This window comes from Poecilia formosa, unplaced genomic scaffold (genome assembly GCF_000485575.1).
Source record: "Poecilia formosa unplaced genomic scaffold, Poecilia_formosa-5.1.2 Scaffold24, whole genome shotgun sequence".
Taxonomy (NCBI): Eukaryota; Metazoa; Chordata; class Actinopteri; order Cyprinodontiformes; family Poeciliidae; genus Poecilia; species Poecilia formosa.
Genome location: NW_006799963.1, coordinates 815,152 through 840,620, shown reverse-complemented (window position 1 = coordinate 840,620; position 25,469 = coordinate 815,152). Strand labels below are relative to the sequence as shown.

At 38.1% G+C, this 25,469-nt stretch overlaps 4 protein-coding genes across 4 annotated transcripts in view; 1 reads left to right on the top strand and 3 right to left on the bottom strand.

Moving 5' to 3' along the window:
- Positions 1-2,610, bottom strand: part of LOC103135289 (vascular cell adhesion protein 1-like) — an 88,236-nt gene extending 85,626 nt beyond the window's left edge. The window contains exons 1-3 of the mRNA XM_016669402.1: positions 2,562-2,610; positions 1,165-1,542; positions 37-336 (exon numbers count right to left, since the gene is read on the bottom strand). Of these exons, the coding sequence (XP_016524888.1) occupies positions 37-336; positions 1,165-1,542; positions 2,562-2,601 (718 nt within the window). The 5' untranslated portion in view covers positions 2,602-2,610. The remainder of the gene's footprint in view (positions 1-36; positions 337-1,164; positions 1,543-2,561) is intronic.
- A 4,131-nt stretch (positions 2,611-6,741) lies between these two features.
- On the bottom strand, positions 6,742-8,280 carry LOC103135290 (sialoadhesin-like). The gene is made up of 4 exons (XM_016669414.1): positions 8,193-8,280; positions 7,859-7,924; positions 7,339-7,722; positions 6,742-7,049 (listed from the first exon to the last, which is right to left on the bottom strand). The coding sequence occupies exons 1-4, from the start codon at positions 8,266-8,268 to the stop codon at positions 6,742-6,744; spliced, it is 834 nt and encodes a 277-aa protein (XP_016524900.1). The 5' UTR covers positions 8,269-8,280.
- A 1,428-nt stretch (positions 8,281-9,708) lies between these two features.
- On the bottom strand, positions 9,709-13,566 carry fen1 (flap structure-specific endonuclease 1). The gene is made up of 12 exons (XM_007547943.2): positions 13,487-13,566; positions 13,024-13,118; positions 12,732-12,834; positions 12,502-12,604; positions 12,301-12,364; positions 12,038-12,147; positions 11,721-11,857; positions 11,535-11,601; positions 11,305-11,436; positions 10,417-10,568; positions 10,005-10,119; positions 9,709-9,853 (listed from the first exon to the last, which is right to left on the bottom strand). The coding sequence occupies exons 2-12, from the start codon at positions 13,103-13,105 to the stop codon at positions 9,776-9,778; spliced, it is 1,143 nt and encodes a 380-aa protein (XP_007548005.1). The 5' UTR covers positions 13,106-13,118; positions 13,487-13,566; the 3' UTR covers positions 9,709-9,775.
- A 151-nt stretch (positions 13,567-13,717) lies between these two features.
- Positions 13,718-22,847, top strand: tm9sf1 (transmembrane 9 superfamily member 1). The gene is made up of 9 exons (XM_007547944.2): positions 13,718-14,187; positions 16,480-16,691; positions 17,591-17,722; positions 17,804-17,926; positions 18,015-18,373; positions 19,004-19,158; positions 19,400-19,585; positions 20,853-21,126; positions 21,746-22,847. The coding sequence occupies exons 2-9, from the start codon at positions 16,530-16,532 to the stop codon at positions 22,137-22,139; spliced, it is 1,785 nt and encodes a 594-aa protein (XP_007548006.1). The 5' UTR covers positions 13,718-14,187; positions 16,480-16,529; the 3' UTR covers positions 22,140-22,847.
- Positions 22,848-25,469: the final 2,622 nt, after the last annotated feature.

The window sequence follows — 25,469 nt, the reverse complement described above, 5'->3', positions numbered from 1 at the left end:
ACAGCTGAACCATGACCTGCTGACAGGATCACTTACATGAAACACTGAGAGTCACTTCTGTCTCTGCTGTCTTGTTTCCTCCAATCACAGGATATCTGGCAGAACATGTGATGTTGTATCCATCATGTGTGTCTGACAGAGTGATGGTCTCCTGGATTTTAGTTGTAAAGGTTCCATCTGTGTTTTTCTCTGTTTGTCTGAGAGAGTCTTGTTGGAGATTCCAGGTGAGTTCAGGAGGTGAGTGTGGACAGGGAGTGAAAGCTGAGCAGGTTACAGTGACAGACTGATGCTCCTTCAGGTCAGAGGGAACATTAATGCTGGGACTCCAAGGAGAATCTGGGGTTTCAAATGATAAATAGTAAATGCATTAAAATCATTAAACATATATTGTCAGATTTTTGAAGGCTGGTTTTGTCATTATCGTATGTACACTGCCTTGAACAAGTAGTTCTTCTATTTTGTCACATTGCCACTGAAAAGACGATATTCTGGAAACAAAAACAGATTTTATGCAGTGAGTCAAAGTATCAGTTGTAAAATAAGGCACAAATAAAACTGTCCAGTGGGTTAGTTTGTATTCAGCAGGTCAGAGGGTTGAAGTGAAGATGGTTGAAGCTAAACACAGGACAATTCTAGTAGAAAACCCGGTTCGAGGCTTGCCAAACACTTGAGACTTGTTGTGCCACAAAGACTTGTGGCTCTAATTGCAGCTGGTGGCAGTTTTACAAACTGTTGACTCAGGGGAACTGAATTCATGCAACACTTTTCGGATGTTAATTAATAGAATATTTTTAAAAAATGTGTTTTTTTTCCTTCAAACAATAGGGACTGCTGTATCTTGGTCTAGATTTTAACATAAAAACTTGGTATGAAAACATTGACGTTTGTGGCTGTAACAAGATAAAATGTGGGAGAAGAGTTGTAGATACTTTTTTTGGAATTAAGTGTTTTGGAAAACAAACAAGCAAGAAAAAAATTGTTTTTGTAATAATAATAACGTTGTGCTGGAAGTCACAAAGTGGACAGCGTAAGCAAAAAATAAAGCATTATGTTACAACTGAAAGAACTTTTTAAATATTTGACTAATTTAATGAAATTAGTGATACATTTTAACGTTCTTCCTCATTTTAACGCCATTCATTAAACAACAGAAAACTGCCTTACCTTTTATATTTATTTGAAGAGCATCACAAATAGCCGAAGCCTTAAATTGGCCGTGTTCAATTCTAAAGTAATATGTGTCTGCATGTCTTTGGTTTATGCCTGAAAACAAAGTGGTGCAGTTTTTCTCCTTCAGATCGCCAGTTATAGTCATGGGATAGACGCTCGTTTTCTCACTGCTGTTGAAAATCACATTTTGTGGATATGTCGAGAAACTTGGGTCACTTTTCATCCAAACTCCGACAAGTTTTCCACTGGAAAAGCTGCCTTCAGATTTAGCTGTGAAGCTACAGGGAATATGTAAACAGGATCCGTTCAGAGCCTCCATCGGATGCGGTGTGGTAATGAACAGGCTCACATCACCACAAGCAATCACAGAGCCTGCAAAACGAGGGGCCACAATTTATTGTTAGATTGGTCAATAAATACCGTGTTTGCATTGTAAACAAATCTGGCATGGCTTTTAGCCGTCCTCACAACACGAGACTGTATGTCGTTGGACAACCAGAGAACAACTTGGAAAAGATCTCCACACGAGGCTTGCTTTTCTTAACTTAAAATCTTTTGTTATGGAACTACAACAGGACCGAAAAATACATTCCTAGCTTACACACAAAAGCTAAGAAATTATGTAACTCTAACATTTTATAAACCAAAGAAAAAACAGCAACAGATGCCCAAGTGTCTTCCAAACTACGACTGGGCGTTTATTGTCCCATTTATCATGATAGATTTCTTATCATGATAAGATTTTGATTTATTGTTGCGATGATAAATTCTAATTAATGATACCCCAAAGCTCCCTGTGTTGTCAGGATTGTTGGTTTTGCTATTTTTCTCCTCTGTTTGCTCAATAAAGGTGCATCAATAAATACCAATACATTTGAAAATGTGATTAAATGCAGTTACCGTGTGCAGCTTAGTGATACAAGTCACACTATTTTATGCGACTGGTGTCCTAAAGTAGTGATTTACGAATGATTTGTTTTTTCTGTGAACGCTGTGCCATGCAGTCACAGCCATAGTTGCCTAAAAAGTAATAAGTACTTCTTATTGCTGCTTTTATTACAACACCACAACATATTATAGTAATATATGACAAAGATAGTTTGCTGCTTGGTTATGTTTCTCCAAATGCAATTAAACATATATTGTAAGACAGATATCACACTGATCCAATTTCAAACCACAACAATTTTTTACATATTCTTGGCATGAATTTAGTCGTACAATTTGGTAACTATTAAATTAACTGCCAGCTTACTGATCTAACATATTTCTGCTATAAATTAATTTACATTATTTGACCGAATTGTGTCACAGAAGTAGATAACACAAACTGTAAATGGTTGAAATGAACACACACACACACACACACACACACACACAAAAACACTTACTTGAAAAAAAGAAGACACTCAGTAACATTTTGTTCATCATGATGGATGACTGTCAGTACAAGAGAAAACTTGCTAAAGTAAATCATCTTTTTTACAAAAATCCATAGTTACCACCAAAGTATAATTTTCTGCAGGACATAGAAATTGCTCTTACCAAATGTCTGCACTGCCACACTGGAGAAATAAACCTGAATAAAGGAATGAAGAGCAGAAATGATGGCCACCAACTGCATCCACTGTTCAGATGTCCTTATGTAAATTTAGACAGACTCACCCTTTCTTGACTGTTAAAACAGGAAGTTGTCTCGCTTCGGTGAGAAAATTTGTTGTGCATCTTTCAGTGAAAATGCCTTCACATTTTTTGAGACTGGAGTTATTTGTCCTGAACACATTTTGCGATATCCCATAGCCTCTCTTATCATTATTTATTTATTTTAAAGCAGAAAATCACAGGCTTAAAAGAATCCAACTTTTAATTACTGTACTGTTAAGATTTTTTTTCTTGACCAAACCAACAATAAAAATAGCCTCTTTGACAAATCATCTTATTTATTGTAATCTTCACAATAGCATGAATAGCAAGCTAATGTTTACTTAAGGAAACATTAGCATGTTTTTCCTTTTCCTTTACTTAAGGAAAAGTAAACATTAGCACTCAAAAATGTTGGCACAAATATAACACTATAGAATCCTAGGTCTGTATCACACTCACCATAAACACAGTTCATTATTAGAACTTTGTTTCCTCATTTTAATCCCCATTTAAAATCTGTTGTCTTCGTGAGCCTTAATTTTCCACCACTAAATAAAGACTACTAAAATCCACCACTAAATTTTCCACCACTAAATAAATAAAGCAAATCTCAAAGTTACAAATGGACCCAGTTAGAAACACATGATGTATTTATTTTTCCTTGCAAGGTTGTGGTGGTTCGAAAGATCAAGTCTCCTTTCAACGTCATCCACTCTCACACATATAATAGACTTCTGGTAAAGTTGAAACAGACATTGGTAGCCTTGCTACAGTGCAAGGATGTTACCTAATACTTTGTTGCATACATGTATTTGTCAATAAGCTCTCTGGAAAAAGGGAAGTTTCGCAATTTGTGACTCACAGATGACTGAAGAAAACATTTCCAACAAGATCTTGACATAATTAGTCCCATTTCCAATTCTTGCCTACTTAAAATGAGAACAGAAACACCAGTGACCAACTTCCTCATTTTAATTTATGGGGTTGAAACCACACTCACCCCATAGGTTTGAGGCAGATACGAACTGCATTCAGTTTCAAGTTTCAAGTTCGTGTTTTGAGTTAAAACAGCAAGATATCACCTAACATACTGAAAACCAGGCTTAAAGCCCACAACAACAAACTTGGTACTTTTCTTAAAAAAAAAAAATTGTGTGTGTAATTTTTTGGCTTAAAGTTGCATTACTTCCTCTGCTTGGTTTACAGCTTTATTTGGAAATGCTTTGGTTTTTGCGTCACATCTAATTCAGAGTACAGATTCATGCCACTAGATTTTAGTTTTCTAATAACATTCCTACCATTATTTGCCAGCTCCAAATCAGACAAATAATCAACTTATTTCACGCAAAGAGGATTCTGACAACTGCTTGAATGCTGTAAGATCATCAGCTCAAACAAAACGACAAAATAAAGTTTGTTCTTTTTAAACCTGCCTCCTCTTTCCTGTATGAATATGGAAATGTGCAGCTAAAACAATGTCCATTTTAAAGGCTTTGAGTTAAAGTTAAATATATTTAATCCAAAGGTGGTTATTTTGCATCAGTCACCAATACAAAGCTTTCATTCCAGTAGATATTTGTTTTGAAGTTATTTTATTACAACAAATAGCTGCCAGATGTTTCATTTCTTCCTTCTTTAACACAAATAAATGTAAAATCTAATATTTCAGGCATTAAATAATGACAGTCTTAACCACTCGGTACCATACCAAAATACTACTTGCATCTCTTAAGCAATACTTTTTCTTGTTTTGTTTTGTTTTTATTTAAGTGAAAATCTATTTACAGCATAAATCAATTATGTCTCATTTGTGACTGGTTTATTCATTAGTACATGATCTGTGAATATGTGATCATTGAAAGCATGGACTCACTTTTTTTCCTTCAAAATCAATGTTGTCCATTCTAGAGCAAGTATTTCCCTTTAACCTTCTTCACACGCGTTTCTCTGAAAGGTGCTCTGGATAAGAGAGCGTCGTTAGGAGTGGAACTGCACAACATGATCGGAAAATTGACATAAATTGCACAAAAAAGACGGAAGTCCGATAAATTTATAGTTGAAGCGGTTGGGCATAATGACATTTCATTTTGAGGAAAAAGGAAAGAAGAAAGCATGGAGATGGAAGCACGTGGTTGCTTTGCTGCAGGAGGGACTGGTGCGCTTAAAAAAAAAAAAGATAAAAAAGATGGCTTCATAAGAAAGGAGCAATATGTGGAAATATTGAAGCAACGTCTCAAGACATCAACCAGAAAGTTAAATCTTGGAAATAAATGTGTCGTCTAACTGGACAGTAAACCTACGCGTACGTCTAAATCCTCTCACAATAGTTTTCTTTTCACAAACAGCAAACTACTGGGAATAGTTTGTGGAAGGAAACACAAAATATCAGTCCCACCGTCACACAGTTAAAAAATTAAAACAACTGTTTGTGTTTGAACAGTTCAGAGAAAAAGTCAAACGTATCTGTGAGATAAAGTTTCACGAGGTGAAATGTGGATTGACTGGATTCTTCTTCACCTGAGCGTAGAGGCCGTCCACAGATCCAGTCCCGTTTCCAGTTCTGCACACATTCACTTCTGAATACATAACATTCTGCTGGTCTGTCTCGTCTCGGGCCGTTTTAAGCGACGGTCTCATCACAGAGAAGTCGATGTCTCCATAATGGATGTCCTGGTTTTCTGCGGTGCTGGTAGGCTCTTGTAAACCCGATTTCTGGGGGTGGGGGGGGGGGGAGCAAAACGCAGCAGTTGATTGAGCTGAATTCGCTTTTCCATTTTTTTCCCTCATTTTAGGGTTTAACAGAGATACGGTCAAAACAATTTGTTATTTTAGGACACGTAAACCGAAAACAGATGTTTGCCAATACCTTGAAAGATATACATAAAAACGTGGTTTTCTGACAGGATGCTTGTATTTTCTCACCTGAAACCGATGTAAAGCTGAATGTTTAAACTTCAAGCGCCTAGAAAAAGAAAAAAAAAAGAATTGTTGGTAAATCCACCATAAAGACCTCATTTCTGATCTCTTATAAGTGACTTTTTCTAAATCAGACGGATGGATTATACATCGTGCTTACCAAAGGATGTAAGCACCACAGATCACAATGAAGATCGCAATAAATCCCCCAGCAGCAGCTCCCCACAATGCATCTGTTTTTATCCGTAAAATAACAAAAACAGCAGCACAAGTTAAATGAGATTTCGTAATCAATGTTTCTAGAAATAAGAGAATGGATTCAACACTGAAGACCTGCATAAACGATGAAAAAACCCTTTCAAATTCAAACATACCTTACTTATTATCTCATTTCCAAAAATCCCCTGCTCTTCCTCTCTTCTTTTCAATTTGGTTTGAAGTTTGTTTTCATTTCAACTGCAGTTTGTTCAATTTTTTTTACTAAACTTCAGAATATTGTATCCAGTTCTTGTTATTTATTAAAACAAACCCAAAATATCATTTATTTATAAATAGTATTTCTTCCGCTACTATTTATGAAAATATGTGGAGGCATTTGGACACACGTAATATAAGTAAGGGGTTAGTTTTGGAGCACTTTAACATCATATATCAACACAACTAACATAAAGAAATTACCATGGTCTTTTAAATGACTCAATGTTGATGTCTGACGCCCCAGAATATTTTCAGCCTCACAGTAATAACTTCCCAAGTCTGTCATGTTGGTCCTCTGGAGTCTGTAAACCTGGCCTACAGACACATTAAATGTTCCCTCTGTGCTGATCCTGAACCAGGTGAATCTGGGTGGAGGTTTGGCTCTGCTGGAGCAGCTCAGCTCCACCCAGCTACCTGCTGACACCAAACCTGGTGGACTGATGGATGCTGAGGTGTTTCTAGGAGCATCTGAGGAAAATGAGACACATGAACTTTATTGATCACAAACAGCTGAACCATGACCTGCTGACAGGATCACTTACATGAAACACTGAGAGTCACTTCTGTCTCTGCTGTCTTGTTTCCTCCAGTCACAGGATATCTGGCAGAACATCTGATGTTGTATCCATCATGTGTGTCTGACAGAGTGATGGTCTCCTGGATTTTAGTTGTAAAGGTTCCATCTGTGTTTTTCTCTGTTTGTCTGAGAGAGTCTTGTTGGAGATTCCAGGTGAGTTGAGGAGGTGAGTGTGGACAGGGAGTGAAAGCTGAGCAGGTTACAGTGACAGACTGATGCTCCTTCAGGTCAGAGGGAACATTAATGCTGGGACTCCAAGGAGAATCTGGGGTTTCACATCAAATAAACATGTTAAAGTATACATTATTTAAACAATTTCTGGTGATTTTCACTTTCGAGCACTGAGCGTTTCCTCTCTTTCTCAGTCACTCACTCTAAATAAATCTTAAAGTACCACTTTTAACCTAATTGCTCAGAATCTTATAAAGCTATGACACAGTCATCGGTCTGTAAACAAAATTTAAAATAAACATGTATTAGACTGATGTATATCTAAAATAAAATCACAATTGGCATGAAGTTCACATTTTGTTTAATAGTTCAAAATTTCTCACTTGTGACTGTTAAGTGAAATCCACTGCAGGAAGCTGTTGCCTTGGTCTGCGTATGTTCAATTCTGAAGAAGTATACGTCTGAATGTTCGCTAGTTAGGTTTTGAAACACAGTTGTGCAGTTTTGTCTCTCCAGGTTCCCCGTAATTTCCAGCGGATACGTTTTTGTCGACCCACTGCTGTTGAAAATCACATTTTCTGGGAATTCTTTAAATCGAGAATCTGATTTGATCCACACCCCGAAGTTTTTTCCCGTGAAGCTTGCACTTGTTTTGGCAGAAAAGTTGCAAGGGACTTGCAGACACGATCCACTCAGTGCTTCCAGTTGTCCTGGCGTTGTGATGAACAGCTCTGGTTTCTTATTAGTCTCACAATTGTCCGCAGCACCTGAAAATGCATCATCATGGTCAGCAAAGTACACACTCAGCTTCATCACAAATATGACTTTTTAGGCATACTAACATACTGAGCATTGCTTTTTTGTGTGTGTGTGTTTTTCAATAATAATTGTTGAAAAGCTTACCTGAGACAAACTGAAAAGTTAGTAAGGAACAGACGATTGCCAAACTGAAACACGTCTGGGAAGCTGCTGATTTGCAAACAAACAGAAACAATTAGAGAATTGATTTGATTTCACTCTAAATAGTTTTCATTCTTTATACCCACAATAATTCAGTTTTGGCAAATTTATTTGGGTCTTTTAGGACAATCATTTCTGTATATCTGTGAAATCAGAGTGGGAGCTTTTTTTTTTTTTTTTTTTATGGAAGCTGACGTAAAACTAAGACATCAGCAGATACAGTAACCACAATGAAAAAATGTAAAAAATGAATGTTTAATAGAAATGTTTTTCTTACCTAACCAGCACACAAGACATCCTTTCTTTATGCAGTGGCTTGATTTTAATACTAGCTGTATTTTAAAGGACTTCATGTTTTTGTTGCTGAACAGAAAGAGTGGAGAAGAAAGAGGAAGCTCCTTCAGAGAAAGACGAATTCAAATGGTTAACAGTTGCAAACTATCACATGACGCCTCTTGGTAAAATGTTATTTTGCTCAATATCCTGCCAGAAAGAAAGTCCAGCGTTAATCATTCATATCAGGGCACTGACCCAACCCGCCCATCCGGCTTCATTCAGCATCCGACTCATTAAAGCAAAACCCTCAAGTTTGCTTTTTCACATTAGATCATGTCACAAATGCAAACCTTCATTTTTTTTTAACAAGGATTTTACATGAAGATGAGAAATTATAATTTTCAAAAATGTTGTGGAGCCAATACTTTCCGACTCAATGCTTTGCAGACAAAACTACATTTTACTGTATTTTGAGGTACGTCTTTAGAAAGCGTGACTGTCGATGGGATACTTTAATTTTCAAGTCTCACCACAGATTCTCTGGATTTAGAATTGGACTTTGACTGGGCCATTCTTTAGCAGATTTTTGGGCTCATTTGGCTTCCCATCAGCGTCTGTGTCACTGCTGAAGGAAATCTCCACAGCAGGATGGAAACATGACACAGGAATTCGTTATATACCAAATCTGGTTTCGTCTCAGCAGAGCATCTTCTTCCACACGCATCACTACACACTTTTCTTCTGGCGATGCTCGCCACACTTCTGTTGATGTACCAATAGTGGTCGTTTGAGCAAATTGTTACATCCGAGCTCTGTATCTCTGCAGCTCCTCAGCAATTACCATGCTGAGGTAACTGCTGAGGAGCTCAGCAGTTACCTCAGGCCTTCACAGAACAGTAGGATTTCTCTAGGACAATTAAATTGCAGACACAATGTACAAAGTGATTGACTTCTGAAGGCAACAAGTTGCATCATGGTACTCAAAGCTGGTCATATTTTGAAAGCGTTTATCTGAAAGCGTTTGTTTCGTCTAAAATACACTTCTACTCATCTTGTTGCATTCTCAGATTTTCTGATCTATGGAATTTTATTCTCCTTTTTGTCCTTTTTTGTACTCAATCCAAATGTAACCAATAAAAATATAAGAGGAAGAAACATTTTTCAGTTCAAACAAATATTTCTGAGTACATGTGATGCTAATACTCCCTGTCCAGTCATTTCCTGATACTATTTCTGTAAATGATGCAGAAAATATTTGAAGATGAGTCAGCTGTTTTTACTTCCACTTATTTTTAAGTAATCAGTCCATGGCGAGCTTCCAATCCATCAGTCGAGATTTCAAGTGTTGATAAAAATGAATCAAAAGTCAGGCGACAGCTTTCACTACAAAATAAGATTTTTTATTTCAAGCATTCAGCACCTTAAAATACAGCCAGCTTGGATTGTGGTTGGTCATAAACAAAAAAATATTGAAATGGAATAATGATTTAACTATAGCTCCTTCTGTGCAGCATTTTGAAGTTATAGTTCTTATTTAATACGTTGTATACATAGCAGTAACATCAACAGTGATCAGAGTTCAGTCTATTTGCCCTTCTTAAATTTGCCTGGAGTTGCTCCAGTTTTCTGTTTTTTCTTTGCAGATCCTTTGGTCTCCGGTTCCTAAGAATACAGAAATAAAACAGGAAATACTTAATATTTTTCTAGTTGATCAATATGTAACTGAGTCTCAAAAACATGAGGAACCACAAATAACGTCCATTTAAAAATAACATTTGAAATAACCATTGGGTTAGTGGTCTGCTGTGCATACCTTCCTTTTTGAGGAGAGTGAACCAGTGACGGAAAAGAAAGAGTCCAGCCTTCCCTGTGTGCTTCCTTGTCTGCTCTTCATTATCTTTTTACAGCCGTTACGGATCCTGTCCTCACTGAAAACACACAAAAATGACTCAGAACTTAAAATTAATACTGCCGTATGCAGGTAATCAGGGAGGAATAAGACCATTTTAACTGGCTTAAGTGACAAGTGGACAATATCCTTCAAAAATGGCTAAAAGGAATGAATGTAAAGCTACTGCATTTAGAAACGGCCAACAGTGGAGACTAGTGGATAAACGATGTAAAAACAGTTCATCTAGCAAACATCACAATAGTCAATAGTTCTAGCATCATATGCAAAAAAAAAAAAAGGTTTAAAATCCAGAATGAGTCTCCATTCAGCTCACCTGAACTGTTTCTCACTGCACATGAATTGGATCAGAGCCTCTTCATCAGGCTCCCTCCACTTCAGGTCCACTGTGGAGGAATCCACCACCTCTGGCTTCAAAAACAAATTCCTCGCTTCTTTGTACAGCCAGTCCTCTGGGGCCGGATGCTTCTGCAAGAAGGTGAACAAAACGCACACGAAAACAAAACAAAACAAAAAAAATCACATCCGCTGCCTGGGTTGACCGCAATTAATTTATTTATCGTCTCGTAAAAAGATGAACAGCAGTGACCCAAAGCATATCATGAAGCTGAAAGATGAGGGAGCTAAAAATGCAGACATTATTCAAAATACATATATTTTTTTTTATATTTGACTACATACATGTTTCCACTGACTCAACAGACATTGTCAATGGTTAGATAAATGTATAATTGGAAGTCAAGTAAACATATTTCTATAAAGTTAATTCAAACAGCTATTTTTAATAGTAAAATGAAACATGGAGAAATTGTGGAAAACATCTGTTCAGTACTTGCAGACTAAGCTCCATTCTGAGTTTTACAAGAGTTCAGAAAATGTATTTTTCATTCAAAATGCAGTCATGCATTCAAATAAAATGTATAAAAAACTAAAGTAAGCATAAGGTGTGACTTTTATCATCTGCAAAATGAGACACATTTTGTCTCAATTTTTTGTAATCGTTATACATCCTTGTTGGTGTTTTAAAAAAATAATAATAATTTTTAAAAAAAATTCTCTAAGTGCTGCAACTTAACATGCATCGCTTGTGAAAATGTTCAGGTGTATCTCACACTTTCTGGTCGTAAATTATTGCCTGCTTCAGCTTGTTCCACACAAAACACAGAAAGAATCTCAGTAAGAGAAAAAAAATGATTTAACTTACATTTGTATCAATGTTCTCCAGGATTTCCTCGATGGAGCCGTGCTGCCGGATCAGGTCGATGGCTCGCTTGGGACCGATTCCCTTGATAGTGCCGCAGTAGTCACAACCCAGCAGAATACAAAGGTCTATGAACTGCAAGAAGCAAAGACTGATATTTAAGTCCTGCACTGCACAGACAATACGCATTTACTGTTTTGCAGTAAATACTTACTTTAATAGTAACAACCCACCTGCTCACTGGTCAGACCGATGTCCTGCAGGATGCGATTAAAGTGAAATTCCTGAACAGGAAGTTTCCTGCAGCAAAAAAAAAGGCATTTAAAAATGAAATATATAACCACTCGACATAAACAGAAGGCTCATTTTTGTCTGCATAAAATGATTTAAAAAAAATAGAAATAAATAAAAGTGTGTACTTTGCTTCACTGGCGGTGAGGTGTCTTAGCAGGACATTTGTCCCAAAGGTCAGTCCGTCCATATCCTCCGTTGCTGTAGCAAAGACCTTCCCTTCTTTAACCAGAGCAGCACAGCTGGCTTCAGCCTCACACGGAGCCTAAAAAACACACACACACACAAAAATCACGTAGCATTTATTTACACACATTTCTTCAGTAGCAACTTATTTTTAAATAATATTTTCAAGTACTGTAACTCTGCAAATTCACCATAGAGCCAAGACACACAGAAAATTCTTTTCAATTTTTAAGAGAAGTAAAGCAGCTTTTAATGGTACCTCGATATAAGGCACTCCCATCAAGGTCAGTAGCTTTTTGCAATCGTCGTTATGCTGCTTGGTGACTTTGACGAGTCGCTTGGAGAACTTGTCGATATTCTCTTGTTCACCTGGTTTGAGAAAGTAAAAAAATAATAATCAGCATGGAAGAAAAAAAAAAACAGGACTCATATTCCTTATTCTTTTAATTTTCACATCAGTGAGGGGGAAAAGAAAGGATGCAAAGTTTTGTTAATAAAAGAACAATTTAAAATTTTTTTTACCCAATTCCTGAGCTTTGGCAAGCATTTTCTCAGCTTCTGCTCTCCTCTCCCCTCTCTTCTCCAGCTAAACAAAGAAAACATTGGTGGAAACATTGGACTGTCATTTGCACAAAGTTATACCACGGTTTTAAAGATTCATGGTTTAAACTCAGCTTATATACTCTGTGCCCTCAGCCCATGCCCGACAGAGTCCATACAAACCTCAGCTGACTTGAGCTGTGGAGGTTTCCCATCAAACACATACACTGGCTTGATCCCGTTCTCCAACATGCGGATTGTGCGGTAGAACATTCCCATCAAGTGGCTAGGAAAAGGGAAAGTCACAAACCTCTTTACTTCATGAAGTGGGGGTAGGCTACTGCTCTTGAAAAAACTAGTGTATCCAATGCATACTGCAAATATGGTCAGAAATCAAATCATTTATGCTGCACCTTGTAGTCTCTCCGTCTTCACTCTGCAGAACGTTCCCATCCTGTCGGACAGCAATCAGGAACTGGTAGATGCACATGGAGGCATCGATAGCAATTTTCCTGCCTACAAAAAGCAATTAAAACATTAAGATTTTATGTTTAATCTCACTGTATGGTTAACCCCCCCCCCCCCAAAAAAAACGCTTAATAACACAACTGACTTAAGTTTCATTCCAACAATGACTAAACATGTATTTGTGTTTCTTGTGACCTTACTATTTTACATGTAGAAAAAGTAATATGTTAGGATTACCGAAGTAGTTTTTGATGTCCTGTTCTTTGATGGCACCGGGAGCATGATCAGCTATTAGCTTGGCCAGTCCGTGAATTCCCATTGTGAGATGTTATCTGAAAAATAATGTTAAATATGCTGTTAGAAATTAGCAGATAACAGCGGAAAGTGTGCTTACAATGACATATTAACACTCTGCAGCGAGGGGTCCACGCCGAGTAAAAGGATAAGTCTTTGTAACACAGAAAACATATAAATATCTAGGACGAGTTAGTTAACACACATTAAGTTACTGCAAACCACCTTAAATTCGATGTTTTACTTTGCTAACATGGTGCGAAGATTACTGTTGCTGCTAAAGAAGCTTCGGTTAATTAAAGCGCTTCAATATGATCAATAATAATCATAGTGAATGTCTACATACAGTTCTGACGTTGTATTTTGTTGTAAATGTCAACAATTTGAATTGTTTACTCAGCCTCACCTGTTAGCCTAGTTTACCCACTTGCTACAACGTCTCGAGCGCCAGAAACTGTGATACTTTCGCGGGAAATGAATTAGGAGGCATTACTAGTCAAAATGTCGAGCATATCAGCGTCACGGAATCACGCAGACGTGCACATCGTTAGCGCTGGTGCGATTAAACTTGTCTGAGCTTCAATACGGAAGTCCAAAAGGGACACCGGATTGGTTCATTGAGCTTGAAGGAAATCCGGTCCATACAGAAGACAGTGAATACGTTGTGCTATCAGCTCCAAACGCTTTAATCCCACTTTTGGTGTTTTTTCATGTGGGAAACAGAAGTTATAATTATTTAAAAGAAGATAAAACATTACAGCTGTTAAAATAACGATAACATTGCAGGTGTGTATTTCGTGTTTCTCCGCCCTCCCCGGAAAACTGAAGCGAGTCGTCATTATTTTTATTTCTTTAGGTGACGTGTAGTCGGAGCCCGTTTTCTTCTCCTACTTCTGTCAGTAAAAGTACTGAGTGTACAGATATTATCGGAGAGGATCGTTTTTAATGCACCTCATCCAGGATGTCACCGGTGTTCGGCTGCAACGTTAGGGCTTCTCGGTGAGCGTTATCGGAGCCGAGCGGACCATCAGGGCCTGGAGTCCGAGGAATCCGGCGACCAGACTGGTTTAGTTGGTTCTGCAGCACCGGGACGGAGGTGTCAGGACGGTGAGACTCCCAGATCAGAGTTTAGCAACTTGACTAAGATATTTTCAATCATTGTAAATCATGTCTGCTTTAGAACGAAAATCTCCATACGTGTATTGTTTTTAAAATGTCTAGGTATATGTAAAGGGGAAAAAAACAACTCATGGTTTCTTTACAGCTACTTAGCAGATTTTCTGTAAAGTCAACCAAACCCACTTTAGTTATAGTTTTTCACCGATATGAACACATTATTGTAATTTTGTTGTTATTTATTTTTCTGTCATTTTCTATTTAATCAACATAAAAACCTAACCTCTCAAATATATGATTCCACTCACACATTCCTCCAGTGACATCACATGAGGCATACACTGACTGATTGGTTCTTTTAAGTACTTCCATTGATGTTTTTTTTGGGGGGGGAGGAGTTATCTTTATTTGTATGTTTTCCCCTTCAAAGAGATAATTTCCTCTTTGGAAAAAACAAAACAAAACATGAAGAGGTCAGTTGTTGAGTTCCAGAAGTACAGCATCACTCGCCACTTTCACAGACAATGATTACAAGGGCAGTCAGATTTATAATTAACCCATCCTAGCAGTTGGACCTGCCATGTATGCACCTGGAGTTGCAATTAGTGTCATTGTAGTGCTAAAGAAAATAATAGTGTATGTTTCTTACAGCATGTTGCTGTGCTGGTTGCTAACCTTATATTATAGATGAGACCAGATGATACTAAAAATCTGCATTAACCAAAATTTGCCAAGAATCTAATCAAAGAGAAAATTCCAACAGGTAGTAGAAACAGATTTGTACTGCCAACATCATCTTTTGCTTTTGCTTCCACCACCGTATCGATTACAGCTTGGGGGGTTGTCATTGTCAAATTGGCCCAAACAAGAAGAACTCTAAGCATCTACATGTAAAGCTGTTAGAATTACACGGCCAGCCGATCAGCTTGAAACATGTACAGCCTGTGTCGCAATCAACCTGAATAAACAACTGAGACTCGTGTGGAAATGCTACGTTTGGGAAGGTGGAAAACCTCTGTGAATTGCTAGTTAAAATGCTTAAGGGCTAGCTTAGATATAATCCAATATCAGTGTATTTGCCTGCGTTTAGTTTTTACAACATGATCACTAAAGTTTGCCTTATAGGAGTGTATGCAAACAGATTTGCGGAGATGCAAATCATCAGATGTGGAAATAACTGAATTTTTACTTTCACTGCACCTGTCACTTTTATACTCAAGGCATCCATGTTTAATCTTGAAATCAGGATTTGCCAAGCAAGTTTTTCCTTTCCCAGTCAAATTTCTAACTTTAGAACCTTTTTGTTAAAATTCTTGCATACAAATTTGGAAATGTCCTCTTTTGAGTAAAAAAAGGAACCACAGGATGCCACTCTTGAAGGCTAACAATAATATTTTTATGTCATGTTTGCTGTTTTTTAATAACATCACAAACAGGCTGTAAAGAGTCCAGGACGACTTGTTTGTAATAAAAAGTTTGGTAGTTGGAAAATTGGGTTTGCATTAAGTTGATTGCTTGAAAAACCCTGAGTTATCTAGTTATGTTTCCAGCCAAAATACGTTTATATGCTCTCAAATTCTCCCAAAGATCTTAAATAGAATGAGACAGCAGTTACTGTCATAAAATTCTGCTTTGCAAATAAGTCCAAAGAGGAAACACTTCACATAGTGGCTTCTCAAGTGATAAAATTATATAGCGGCAATAATTGTCCTTCAGTCCCCTTTTCCACAACCAACCTTACAGGCTAGTTACACCTGTCTGCTTTTCTTTTGTACTCATAACTCATAGTAAAAGTGCACACAGCTTATTGTACAAAGAATGACATTCTAATGCCGATTTATTTAATCCATTTTGAGTATAATGGTTCCAAAGCATTACTTTTACCCTAACATGAGGTTTTCCATTTAAAATTCACACTGCCGAATGCAGGAAGCTCAGATTTTCTTCCAGAAGACGTGTTTTTTAAGGCTTTATGAAACTGAATCTGCATTCCACCCAGTGAATCTGATGAGATTGCTTAAAAACCACAACGCACGCACACACACACGCGCACAAACACACACACAACCAGAGCAGCATCTCTCAATAAAGGAGGCCCTGTGAACTGCTAAAGGTCGTTTCCAAAGTTTCCTGCTCTGTTTATTGAAATGTGCAAAGTTGCCTGTCTTAACCCCAAATGCTAAAACCCCAAATGAGTGAAAAGGCTGACGTAACGTTAGGAATGGTGTGCTAGAAGGGAGAGATTTTCAACACATATAGACAAACTGTTCGTCTCTGCTGCAGGTGTTGCACGCGGTGGAACTGGATAGCTCCCGGGCGGCTACAGGAGGACGATGGCAGTGCTCCGCTTCTTGATCCTGGCCTTGTTCTCAGGCTGGGCAGCGAGCTACAAGAAGGGAGACAATGTGACTCTTTATGTCAACAAAGTGGGCCCTTACCATAATCCTCAGGAGACGTATCACTACTACACTCTGCCTGTTTGCAGACCAGATAAGGTCAGTCCGTCTCACTGCTGTGACACTGTAGGAAAAATTAAGAGAGAAAGTTAAGTCAGTTTTTGACTGCTATATTTATTCATTTGTAAGATGTTACATTTCCATCGTGACAGCATGATTAGGAAAAATACTTTTTATCCCTGTTTATTGCTCGGTTTGCCATAAACCGCACATCCTTTAAAAGTTTTAAAAAGTCCTAAATTTGTGTATCTAAAGTTAAGGCCTTAAAGTGTCTTGAATTTCTTTTTAAAAAAGTAAGCCGGTCTTAAATACATTTATCACAAATCTTAAATTTTGTATTGTCTATTTTATGATTTTTTTTATTTCCTTGTGGAACTATTTCATCAGGCAAATATTTGAGTCACACTCAGACATCTACATTATTTGTGACTTCAGACGAGTGAGGCTACCAGTAACTCTCTGCTAGCATACTCTTGCTAACTAGCTTTGCATCTGTCATGTGTACGTTCAGCTTTATCACCGGGTGGCTTGATTAAGTTCATGCATTTATCGGTCTTAAATTTAATTTGTAATGGTCTTAGAAAGTCTTACATTTGAGTTGGTGAAACCCTGATAGAATTGAATAAAATGTACTTTAAGCTCTTTCAAAGTTTTCATGTAAGATACTAACTCAAGTTGTTAAAAATATAAATTTCTATCCTATAATGTGTCCTGTGCTCTGAGTAGATATTAAGAAAAGATTACTTTTGTCCACTTATTGTAGGTTTTCTCAAAAAGTCTTCCAGCTCTAAAGTATGGTCAATAAGAGTTTACACTCACTGAAATGGTTCATGTGAATAAACTATATGTTCTGTTTTGAGCTCATTGCTCCCTTTCACTACCCACCTTGGCTTTTTGCTGGTGTACATCTCATCATAAAACCTCTTCTTCTTCTTCAGGTGCACCACAAATCCCTGAGTCTGGGCGAAGTGCTGGACGGTGACAGAATGGCAGAGTCTTTATATTTCATCCGCTTCCAAGAGAACGTGGACAGAAAAACTCTCTGCAAGCTCACGCTGTCGGAAAAACAGGTAATATTTGAAATGACTCATTTTAAATGAGATGTTTTGCGCTTTTTGCTCATAAAAGCCGTTCTGTTTCATGCGCCTCAGGTGGACGAGCTCCGTGAAGCCATCGAGGAGCTGTATTACTTTGAATTCGTCCTGGATGATATTCCAATCTGGGGCTTTGTGGGATACATTGAAGAGAGCGGCTTCCTGCCTCACAGCCACAAGGTGAAGAGAGAAACCGCTGATTTTGTTTTTAGTGACTGTTTGTGCCTCCTTACCTGTCACCTCCTCTTGTTCCCCTTTCCTCTGTCAGGTGGGCTTGTGGACTCACTTAGACTTCAACATCGAGTACAACGGCGACTCCGTGATCTTTGCCAATGTCTCGGTGAAGGACGTCAAGCCCTTTCCCTTGGAGGAGGGGGCGGGATCAGCGGTGGGTGGGGTCGGCGTGGGCGGAGGCAGCCTGACGGTCACGCACACCTACAGCGTCCGCTGGTACGAGTCCAGCCTGCCTTCTGCCCGGAGAGCCGAGCGCCTTAGAGATTACTCGTTCTTCCCGAAAACCCTGGAGATCCACTGGTTGTCCATCATCAACTCGCTGGTGCTGGTGGTGCTGCTGCTGGGCTTCGTCATCATCATCCTGATGCGGGTCCTTAAAAATGACTTTGCCAGGTAATTCACAGTTCTGTGAAGAGCCTGGCGCACGCGGTTTTGGTTTTACCGTTTCTGGTGAGTTTAGCGTTGAGGTTTTGCACGACGTCAAGGAAAAATTGGATTATAGTGAGCATTCGTCTTTTCTGCTCCGTGTTTGGTGTTTTCAGTGCTCTTAAAAGTGACCTGGGTGAATAAGAAGTTAATTTCCACAAACAAACGGTGGTGTGTTTTTGTTTTCTTTTTTCTTTTATTGACTGCGTACAAAGGGAGGCAGAGTACATACATCAGACATCACAAACAAATGTTAGCCATTGGGGAAAATCTAAAATCTGAAAGGAAGCTATCTTTTTTCAATAGCCAAGAGTCTAGACCCTCTGTATTAAGCTAAGACTAGAACAAGGAAATGGCTTTTACCAGCTTTGTCCTGTCAGGACTAATTTTATTTTACAAATCGATTCACAAAATGTGATTCTTATCAAGGACAAAACACCATTTGAAATATTAACTGTCTTTGAACAGTGCAAAATTTATTTTAGCTGCTTTCTGTGCGTCTCTTTCTTCGTCACCATCTTGAATGCATTTGTGCAGCTTGCAGAAGATACACTTGCATGTTCTGTGTTTTTAAAAAAACACGCCCTTTTATTTCAGGTATAATGTGGAAGAAGAGGGCGGCTGCGATGACTTGGACCAAGGAGACAACGGCTGGAAAATCATACACACTGATGTTTTCAGATTCCCGCCATTTAAAAGTCTTCTGTGCGCTATCCTCGGAGTCGGAGCTCAGTTCTTAACTCTCGCCACAGGTGAGCCTCCAGCCTCATGCAGACATGCACTATGGAACAAACAACCAATCGCGGAGACGCGAGACTGTTCAAAAGAGAAATAACCCAGTTCAAGTTTGAAAAAGCTCAAGCTCCAATCAGCTGTTAGGACAATTTGTATAAAGGAAGCGTGATGCAGAGAAACGAGGACCTTAACAAATGCGTGGCAAATATAACACAGCTCTGATGTAATAGCGTTTTTGTGCTCTCTTTTTTGCTTCAGCCATTATCGTCATGGCATTGCTGGGAATGTTCAACGTACACCGGCACGGGGCCATCAACTCGGCCGCCATCGTGCTGTACGCGCTCACCAGCTGCGTGTCCGGCTACGTCTCATGCAGTTTCTACACGCAGATCAATGGGCAGCGCTGGGTGTGGAACATCATCCTCACATCGTCTCTCTTCTCAGGTGGGGTTGCCGTGGGAACCTCACCGCTTCAGGTTCAAATCATTTTGTTTGAGATTTACTATGTAAGTTTAGCTAGCCAAGAGATTTTAATATACATTACCAGTTTTTTTACATGTAGCTTATATCAGGCAGGTTTAGTAAAAAATATATATTTTAAAAAAAGCATCAAAGAGTTTTATTAAAAGTAGAAAGTCTTTTTGTGTTGAAGGCTACATGGTTCTAGTTTTTAGGCCGGTACTGTAAACTTTATTTTTAAATGAAAAAGAATGATACAAACTCATAACTTTTTTATTGGCTGAGGAGAAAGCTGGAAATGATAGTGATTCATGTGTTTATGATTTTAACCCTGAGTGTGAGTCAAACACGGAGCACTGAATGTCGTGAGTGGATGTTTCAGTACAGTACTGAGACATTTAAATTCATGAAACCAATGCCAGTGTTGTACTATGTTGTACAGCGTAAAATGCAGCCTGAATCCATGATGCTTGGTAAAAAATAAATGTAATTTTACTAAATAAATGAAATTTAAAATGAACACTTTTTGGTGACTTTGCGACTGGTAAATCTGCAGAGCGCAACATGTAAGAGAGGAACGGCATCGTGTTACTCTGCAACAAAACTCCTGCATCTGATATTAGGGTGTTGGACTTCATCATAGAACATGTTAGTAATAAGGAAGTGGCACTTTTTAATACTCTGATATAATGTGACACCAGTAAATGACCCACCCTTACACCAATCAGAATAGATTACGGCATATCAGATGTAAAGTAAACATTCCCTCAGGCGTGTTCAGCCAGCTTTAGGAGCCAATCTTACCTTTTTGTTACACATGTTTGGGATCAGCAGACTTCAGCTGGTTTGCAGTGAAAGCTGCAGAAGAGTTGATGTTTTTTTTTTTTTCCTTCCTGATTCGACTTTCTTGCAAAGGCTGCGAATGTTAGGGTTGGATAGGTCTAATCCAGTCAGCAGATTTTAAAGTTTGCAGTTTACCATCTAATTGAAGAAGCAGATCTAACACTTATGGCAATCAAGAAAGGAAGATTGTCAAGAGTAAAAGTAATTTATCTAATTTGCTTGTAAGTTATTAGCAGCGGTTAGAATTTGCATCACTTTGTTCAAGTTAATGAAGCACACCGCCAGCGTGCTCCGCCTGCTACACTGCTCTTATTAATGACTTTCTGATTTATTGACAACGCTCCAGGGCGCCGTTGCATGAAATGGAAATCGGTAGATGTTTTGTTGACTTGGTCACGCTTTCCCGCAGCTCCGCTCTTCTTCACTTGGAGCGTAGTGAATTCGGTTCACTGGTGGAGCGGCTCCACCCAGGCTCTGCCGGCCACCACCGTGCTCCTGCTGCTGGGCGCCTGGGTGCTGGTGGGCTTCCCCCTCACCGTCATCGGCGGCATCGTGGGGAAGAACCGAGCCGGCAGCTTCCAGGCACCGTGCCGCACCCGCAACATCCCCCGGCAGATCCCGCCGCAGCCCTGGTACAAGCACACCATCGTGCACATGGCCATCGGCGGCTTCCTGCCTTTCAGGTGAGCTCTGGGTTTTGCGACAAGAGGTGCAGCTTTAGACGTTTGGAAGCTTTAGCGCTTCAGATTGGATTAAAAATGGATTTTTCATAGGTTGCTTTGAATTAGCATTTACAGCACCTTGCCAAAGAATTCATATCATGTGATTTTTTTTTTTTTTTTCACTTTTTGGTGAAGATGGTTTGCTAGCATCTTTGTGTAGCTGTAGCTAACAATTATTCTACTAATTGATTTTTTTTATCCATGATTGTGATGATTAATAGGCTTTAAAAAATAGTACATTGTGCAGATTTTTTCATTTAACCATTTATATTTGTATACAATTTTAGAAATACATTAAAATATATAAAAAATAAACATATAATTCAATCTCCTTTTTTTTAAATAAGAAAAATATTTTCCTGCCTAAAATCCTTTAGTGTAATTTTGATCATTTGTAGCAAAAGATTCTGTCAAAAATTCAATGAAATGCACTAATGTTTGAGGCGATGAAATGTGAAAAATTCAGACCCACAAAAAATATTTGTGGATATGAAGGCAACAGATGTGTTTTAGCAAAATGTAGGAAAGCTCTAAACTGTGAAAGATTGTTTTATTAATTTCCTGAAACTGCTCCCCTCAGTGCCATCTCGGTGGAACTCTACTACATCTTCGCCACCGTTTGGGGCAGAGAACACTACACCCTGTACGGCATCCTGCTCTGCGTCTTTGCCATCTTGCTCTCGGTGGGCGCCTGCATCTCCGTGGCCCTGACCTACTTCCTCCTGTCGGGCGAGGACTACAGGTGGTGGTGGCGGAGCGTGCTGAGCACCGGATCCACGGGCCTCTTCATCTTCGTCTACTCCGTCTTCTACTACCGCAACCGCTCCTCCATGAGCGGCCTGGTGCAAAGCTCCGAGTTCTTCGGATACTCGCTGCTGACGGCGCTGGTGTTCACGCTGATGCTGGGCAGCGTGTCGTTCTGGGCCTCTCTGGCGTTCATTCGCTACATCTACCGCAGCCTGAAGATGGATTGAACTCGAGACTGGGCCCCAAGTCAAACCTTCTGAGCAAACATATCGACAGTCTTCGGTGTTTTCTGTCACTCCACGTCTCCTGTTTTGTTAACTGGAGAAGAAATAGGGGCCTTGAACTTCCCATGAAGGTTTAGTAATGGACTCAAATAGCAGTTTTTTTTTTCTTTGGCTGAGCAAGGGAAACTTGGTGCATCAGTGGGCAGATGAAGGGACACGTTGAGGTGTGGGATTTAGCAAGAAAGCAAGTTATTTTACTTTCAAAGGGATGATTGCTCTCAGATAGCATTATGAATACAATGTGCGACATGTCTGGCGCAGTACGCTGCACCTTCTGGTACTTATATAGTATATCAACAATGGGTTTTGACCAAAATCTTATTTGCTGCATTTGCTGGCTATTAAAAATTCTAGTACATTAATAATATAATGTAGAATTGATTATGCAGCAGTGCAAGTGATACTTGCAGTGAATATTCCCATACCCATTGGAAAAAAAAAAGAAAGTCTATTCAGATTGTTTTGCACTGAGTCTGAAGTTGTTTTTGTCCCGACAGTGGATGGAAGAAACGATGCCTTGTAGATTTAAGGAGTTTTTTGCTAATCGTTGGTGAAGGGGAGCAATATTGTAATTGTATTCTATGGTCACCATCAACTTTGGTTCTGATGTAAATACTTTTTTCAATAAAGTGCTTTTTAATACAACGCAAAGCAAAGATCTCTGTCGTTTTCTTGTAGATTATCATACTTGTCTGGTGAATGCTTGAAGGTTGCAGCTTTCTGCCATTTTAACATGTTTCGCAGATTGCAACATCTAACTTAAAAAAATAAATAAAAAATCAAGTATCTGATTTTAAAAAATTAAAAAAAAAACTCTAAGACGTAGGCAGTTGCCCCCCCCCACCTTCAAATCAGACAAAATTGGTGTCAAACATTTGTGGAGCAAAAATTTTCATTTGTGCTGCTCTCATTTTAAAGATATTAAGAAACGTTTCTAGAGATCATCAAAGGTCAACCAGCACCCCACCTTCTTCAGATCAAACAAAATGGGTGTCAATAAACTCGACTCCGTTTGTGCTGCTTTGGCTTTGAAGATATTAATGAAATGCTAAAGGTCAAAAGGTCAACCAGTCTCCCCCACTTTTATAAAATCAGGCAAATTGGTATCAAACGTTTGTGCAGCAAAAATTTTCGCTTGTGCCGCTATCATTTTAAAGATCTAAATAAATGTTTCTAGAGGTCATCAAAGGTCAATGAACATCAGTTCTTTTATAAACAGTTTGTGCACTGATTTGAAGTCGTGAAAATAAGTGTTGATGATGACGGCCGATCATGAAATTGAGATTGAAACAGATGGCTAGATAGTGAAGAACATGTTTTGCTCTAGTCCTACTTTTTGTATTTCAACAGTACTGTTTGTCTAGTCAAACCCTCTGGTGATCAGAAACTAACATACAGGTCACCGAGTTTGTTTTGGGAGGTGTTGCACCAGTTCATTCTAAATAAGACCTAGTTCCGAGTGAATTTCATCAACGTTAAAATTAAATTATTCATGTTCATAGGTTAGCACTTAACAATTTCAAATGAAATTCACAGATCCAGCATGAACTGATGTTCATTGACCTTTGATGACCTCTCAGTGATTCTTGAGAATAGGGACAAAACGGGTCCTATGGATAAAGCACAAAATTTGAATAAAATATACACAAAATATATTTTTTTCAAATATCTGACTCAATTAACCTGGGTCATGTGAGCACAACAATGTATATTTTTCTGGTGTTTGCTGAATATTTTTTTATTTTAAACATTGTAGTTGGTGGATGATGCCTGTAAAAGCTCTTGTCCTGGAGCAGAACTCAACACATTATAATAGTTTCAAATAATTAAACAAATACTAAAATTATATATTATGACAATTAAGTATAAGTAGTCATATAAATAATTATAAAAGTATCAATAAATTGAATTAAAAATCATTTTTATATATTTTCCAACTCCATTGAAATTTGTCCCTAGTTTTTGTCAACACCGTCAGACATGAAAAGAATGTAAAAAAAATCAGGCATTATTGGGGGGCACCAGAACTTCTGAGGACCCCATGACCTCTTCCTTTCTCTTCCTTTGCTAAGAGGGCTAGTTAGCTCTGGTTAGCTTAAGTTATTCTTTAGTGTTTTTTTTTTTTTTTTTCCTAAGTTGCTTGTCACAACCATGATGTGTCAACTCCATAACTGATAATTTACAAAACTTTGATAAAATTTTGTGAAATAAAAGCTTAATTTTGGTATACTGTGAAACTTTCATGGATCTGATGAGCTACTATATGGCCTCCTTCAAATTGAGGTAGTTTAGCTTTTTGTCAACTCCATCAGAGTTTTTGTGATTCTTTCAGTGAAATTGTTATCAAATCTCACTTAAATGTGCAATTAATTCATTTTAATGTATTTTACATAAATGGCATTACTTCACATGTATCAAGTATTTCTTTTTATTCGCTAGTTTGTCACCACCTTCAGTTCTGTGTCAACTCTGTCATGCACTGTCAACTCCATCAGATGGACTTTTTGTTGTTTTTTGTTTTAAATAATATTTATTTTGTTTCTTGAGAAGCATTTGTCTGTAAAAATGAGTAAAAATATCACTAATAGTATTTTAAAAATTATCTTATATTTATTTTTGTCAGACGGTGATGACAAAGTACTGGGTCAGGTCGATTAAAAATTTAATTTTTAAAACAATGTTGCAACTGGGAGCCTGTACCTTAGCATCTTTACATTTCCAAAACATTATTTGTCATATTTGCATACATAAGGTTGAGAAATATTTTTTTTTAAAAATTGGTGAAAATTAAAACCCATTTTGTCTCTATTCTCAAGAATCACTGCCTCTACATTTTTCTTTATATCTTTAGAGTAGCAGCACAAACAAAAAATTTTGCTGCACAAACCAGCACAAATGTAGCTGAGTTGACACCTATTTTGTTTGATTTTATAAAAGTAATCTTTGACTTTCTTAAATGACTGAAAATACCAGAGACTTGGTTTTATTTTTATAATTTCTTCTGGAAGTTGAACTGAATTCAAACTATATGAATGCAAAGATGTAAAACTAGATGATAGGTACTGTTTGAGCCAGCATCACTCTGAACTACAAAATCCAAACGGAGTAAAAAAAAAAAGAAAAAAAACCCCTGATTTTTCAAATCTTTAATCTTCAACAGATAAATCATCAAAAATCAATTTGTCTCCAGCACTACCTAAAAGAGTTTTAACCGTAGAAAACCGATTGTGGAAACTTAGCCATGCAGTGACACAAAAATGAACAAGACAACAC

Coding starts and splice junctions, on each gene's coding strand:
- LOC103135290 (XM_016669414.1), bottom strand. CDS start 8,268: ATGAAGTCCTTTAAAATACAGCTAGTATTAAAATCAAGCCACTGCATA. Junction 7,925..8,192: donor ATGTCTTGTGTGCTGGTTAG/GTAAGAAAAACA, acceptor TTTGCAAATCAG/CAGCTTCCCAGACGTGTTTC. Junction 7,050..7,338: donor ATTTCACTTAACAGTCACAA/GTGAGAAATTTT, acceptor GTGAAACCCCAG/ATTCTCCTTGGAGTCCCAGC.
- tm9sf1 (XM_007547944.2), top strand. CDS start 16,530: ATGGCAGTGCTCCGCTTCTTGATCCTGGCCTTGTTCTCAGGCTGGGCA. Junction 19,159..19,399: donor GTTCTTAACTCTCGCCACAG/GTGAGCCTCCAG, acceptor TTTTTGCTTCAG/CCATTATCGTCATGGCATTG. Junction 21,127..21,745: donor GGCGGCTTCCTGCCTTTCAG/GTGAGCTCTGGG, acceptor TGCTCCCCTCAG/TGCCATCTCGGTGGAACTCT.
- fen1 (XM_007547943.2), bottom strand. CDS start 13,105: ATGGGAATTCACGGACTGGCCAAGCTAATAGCTGATCATGCTCCCGGT. Junction 10,569..11,304: donor TGGAGAACATTGATACAAAT/GTAAGTTAAATC, acceptor ACCTTCTTGCAG/AAGCATCCGGCCCCAGAGGA. Junction 9,854..10,004: donor CACTCTCCTCAAAAAGGAAG/GTATGCACAGCA, acceptor CTGTATTCTTAG/GAACCGGAGACCAAAGGATC.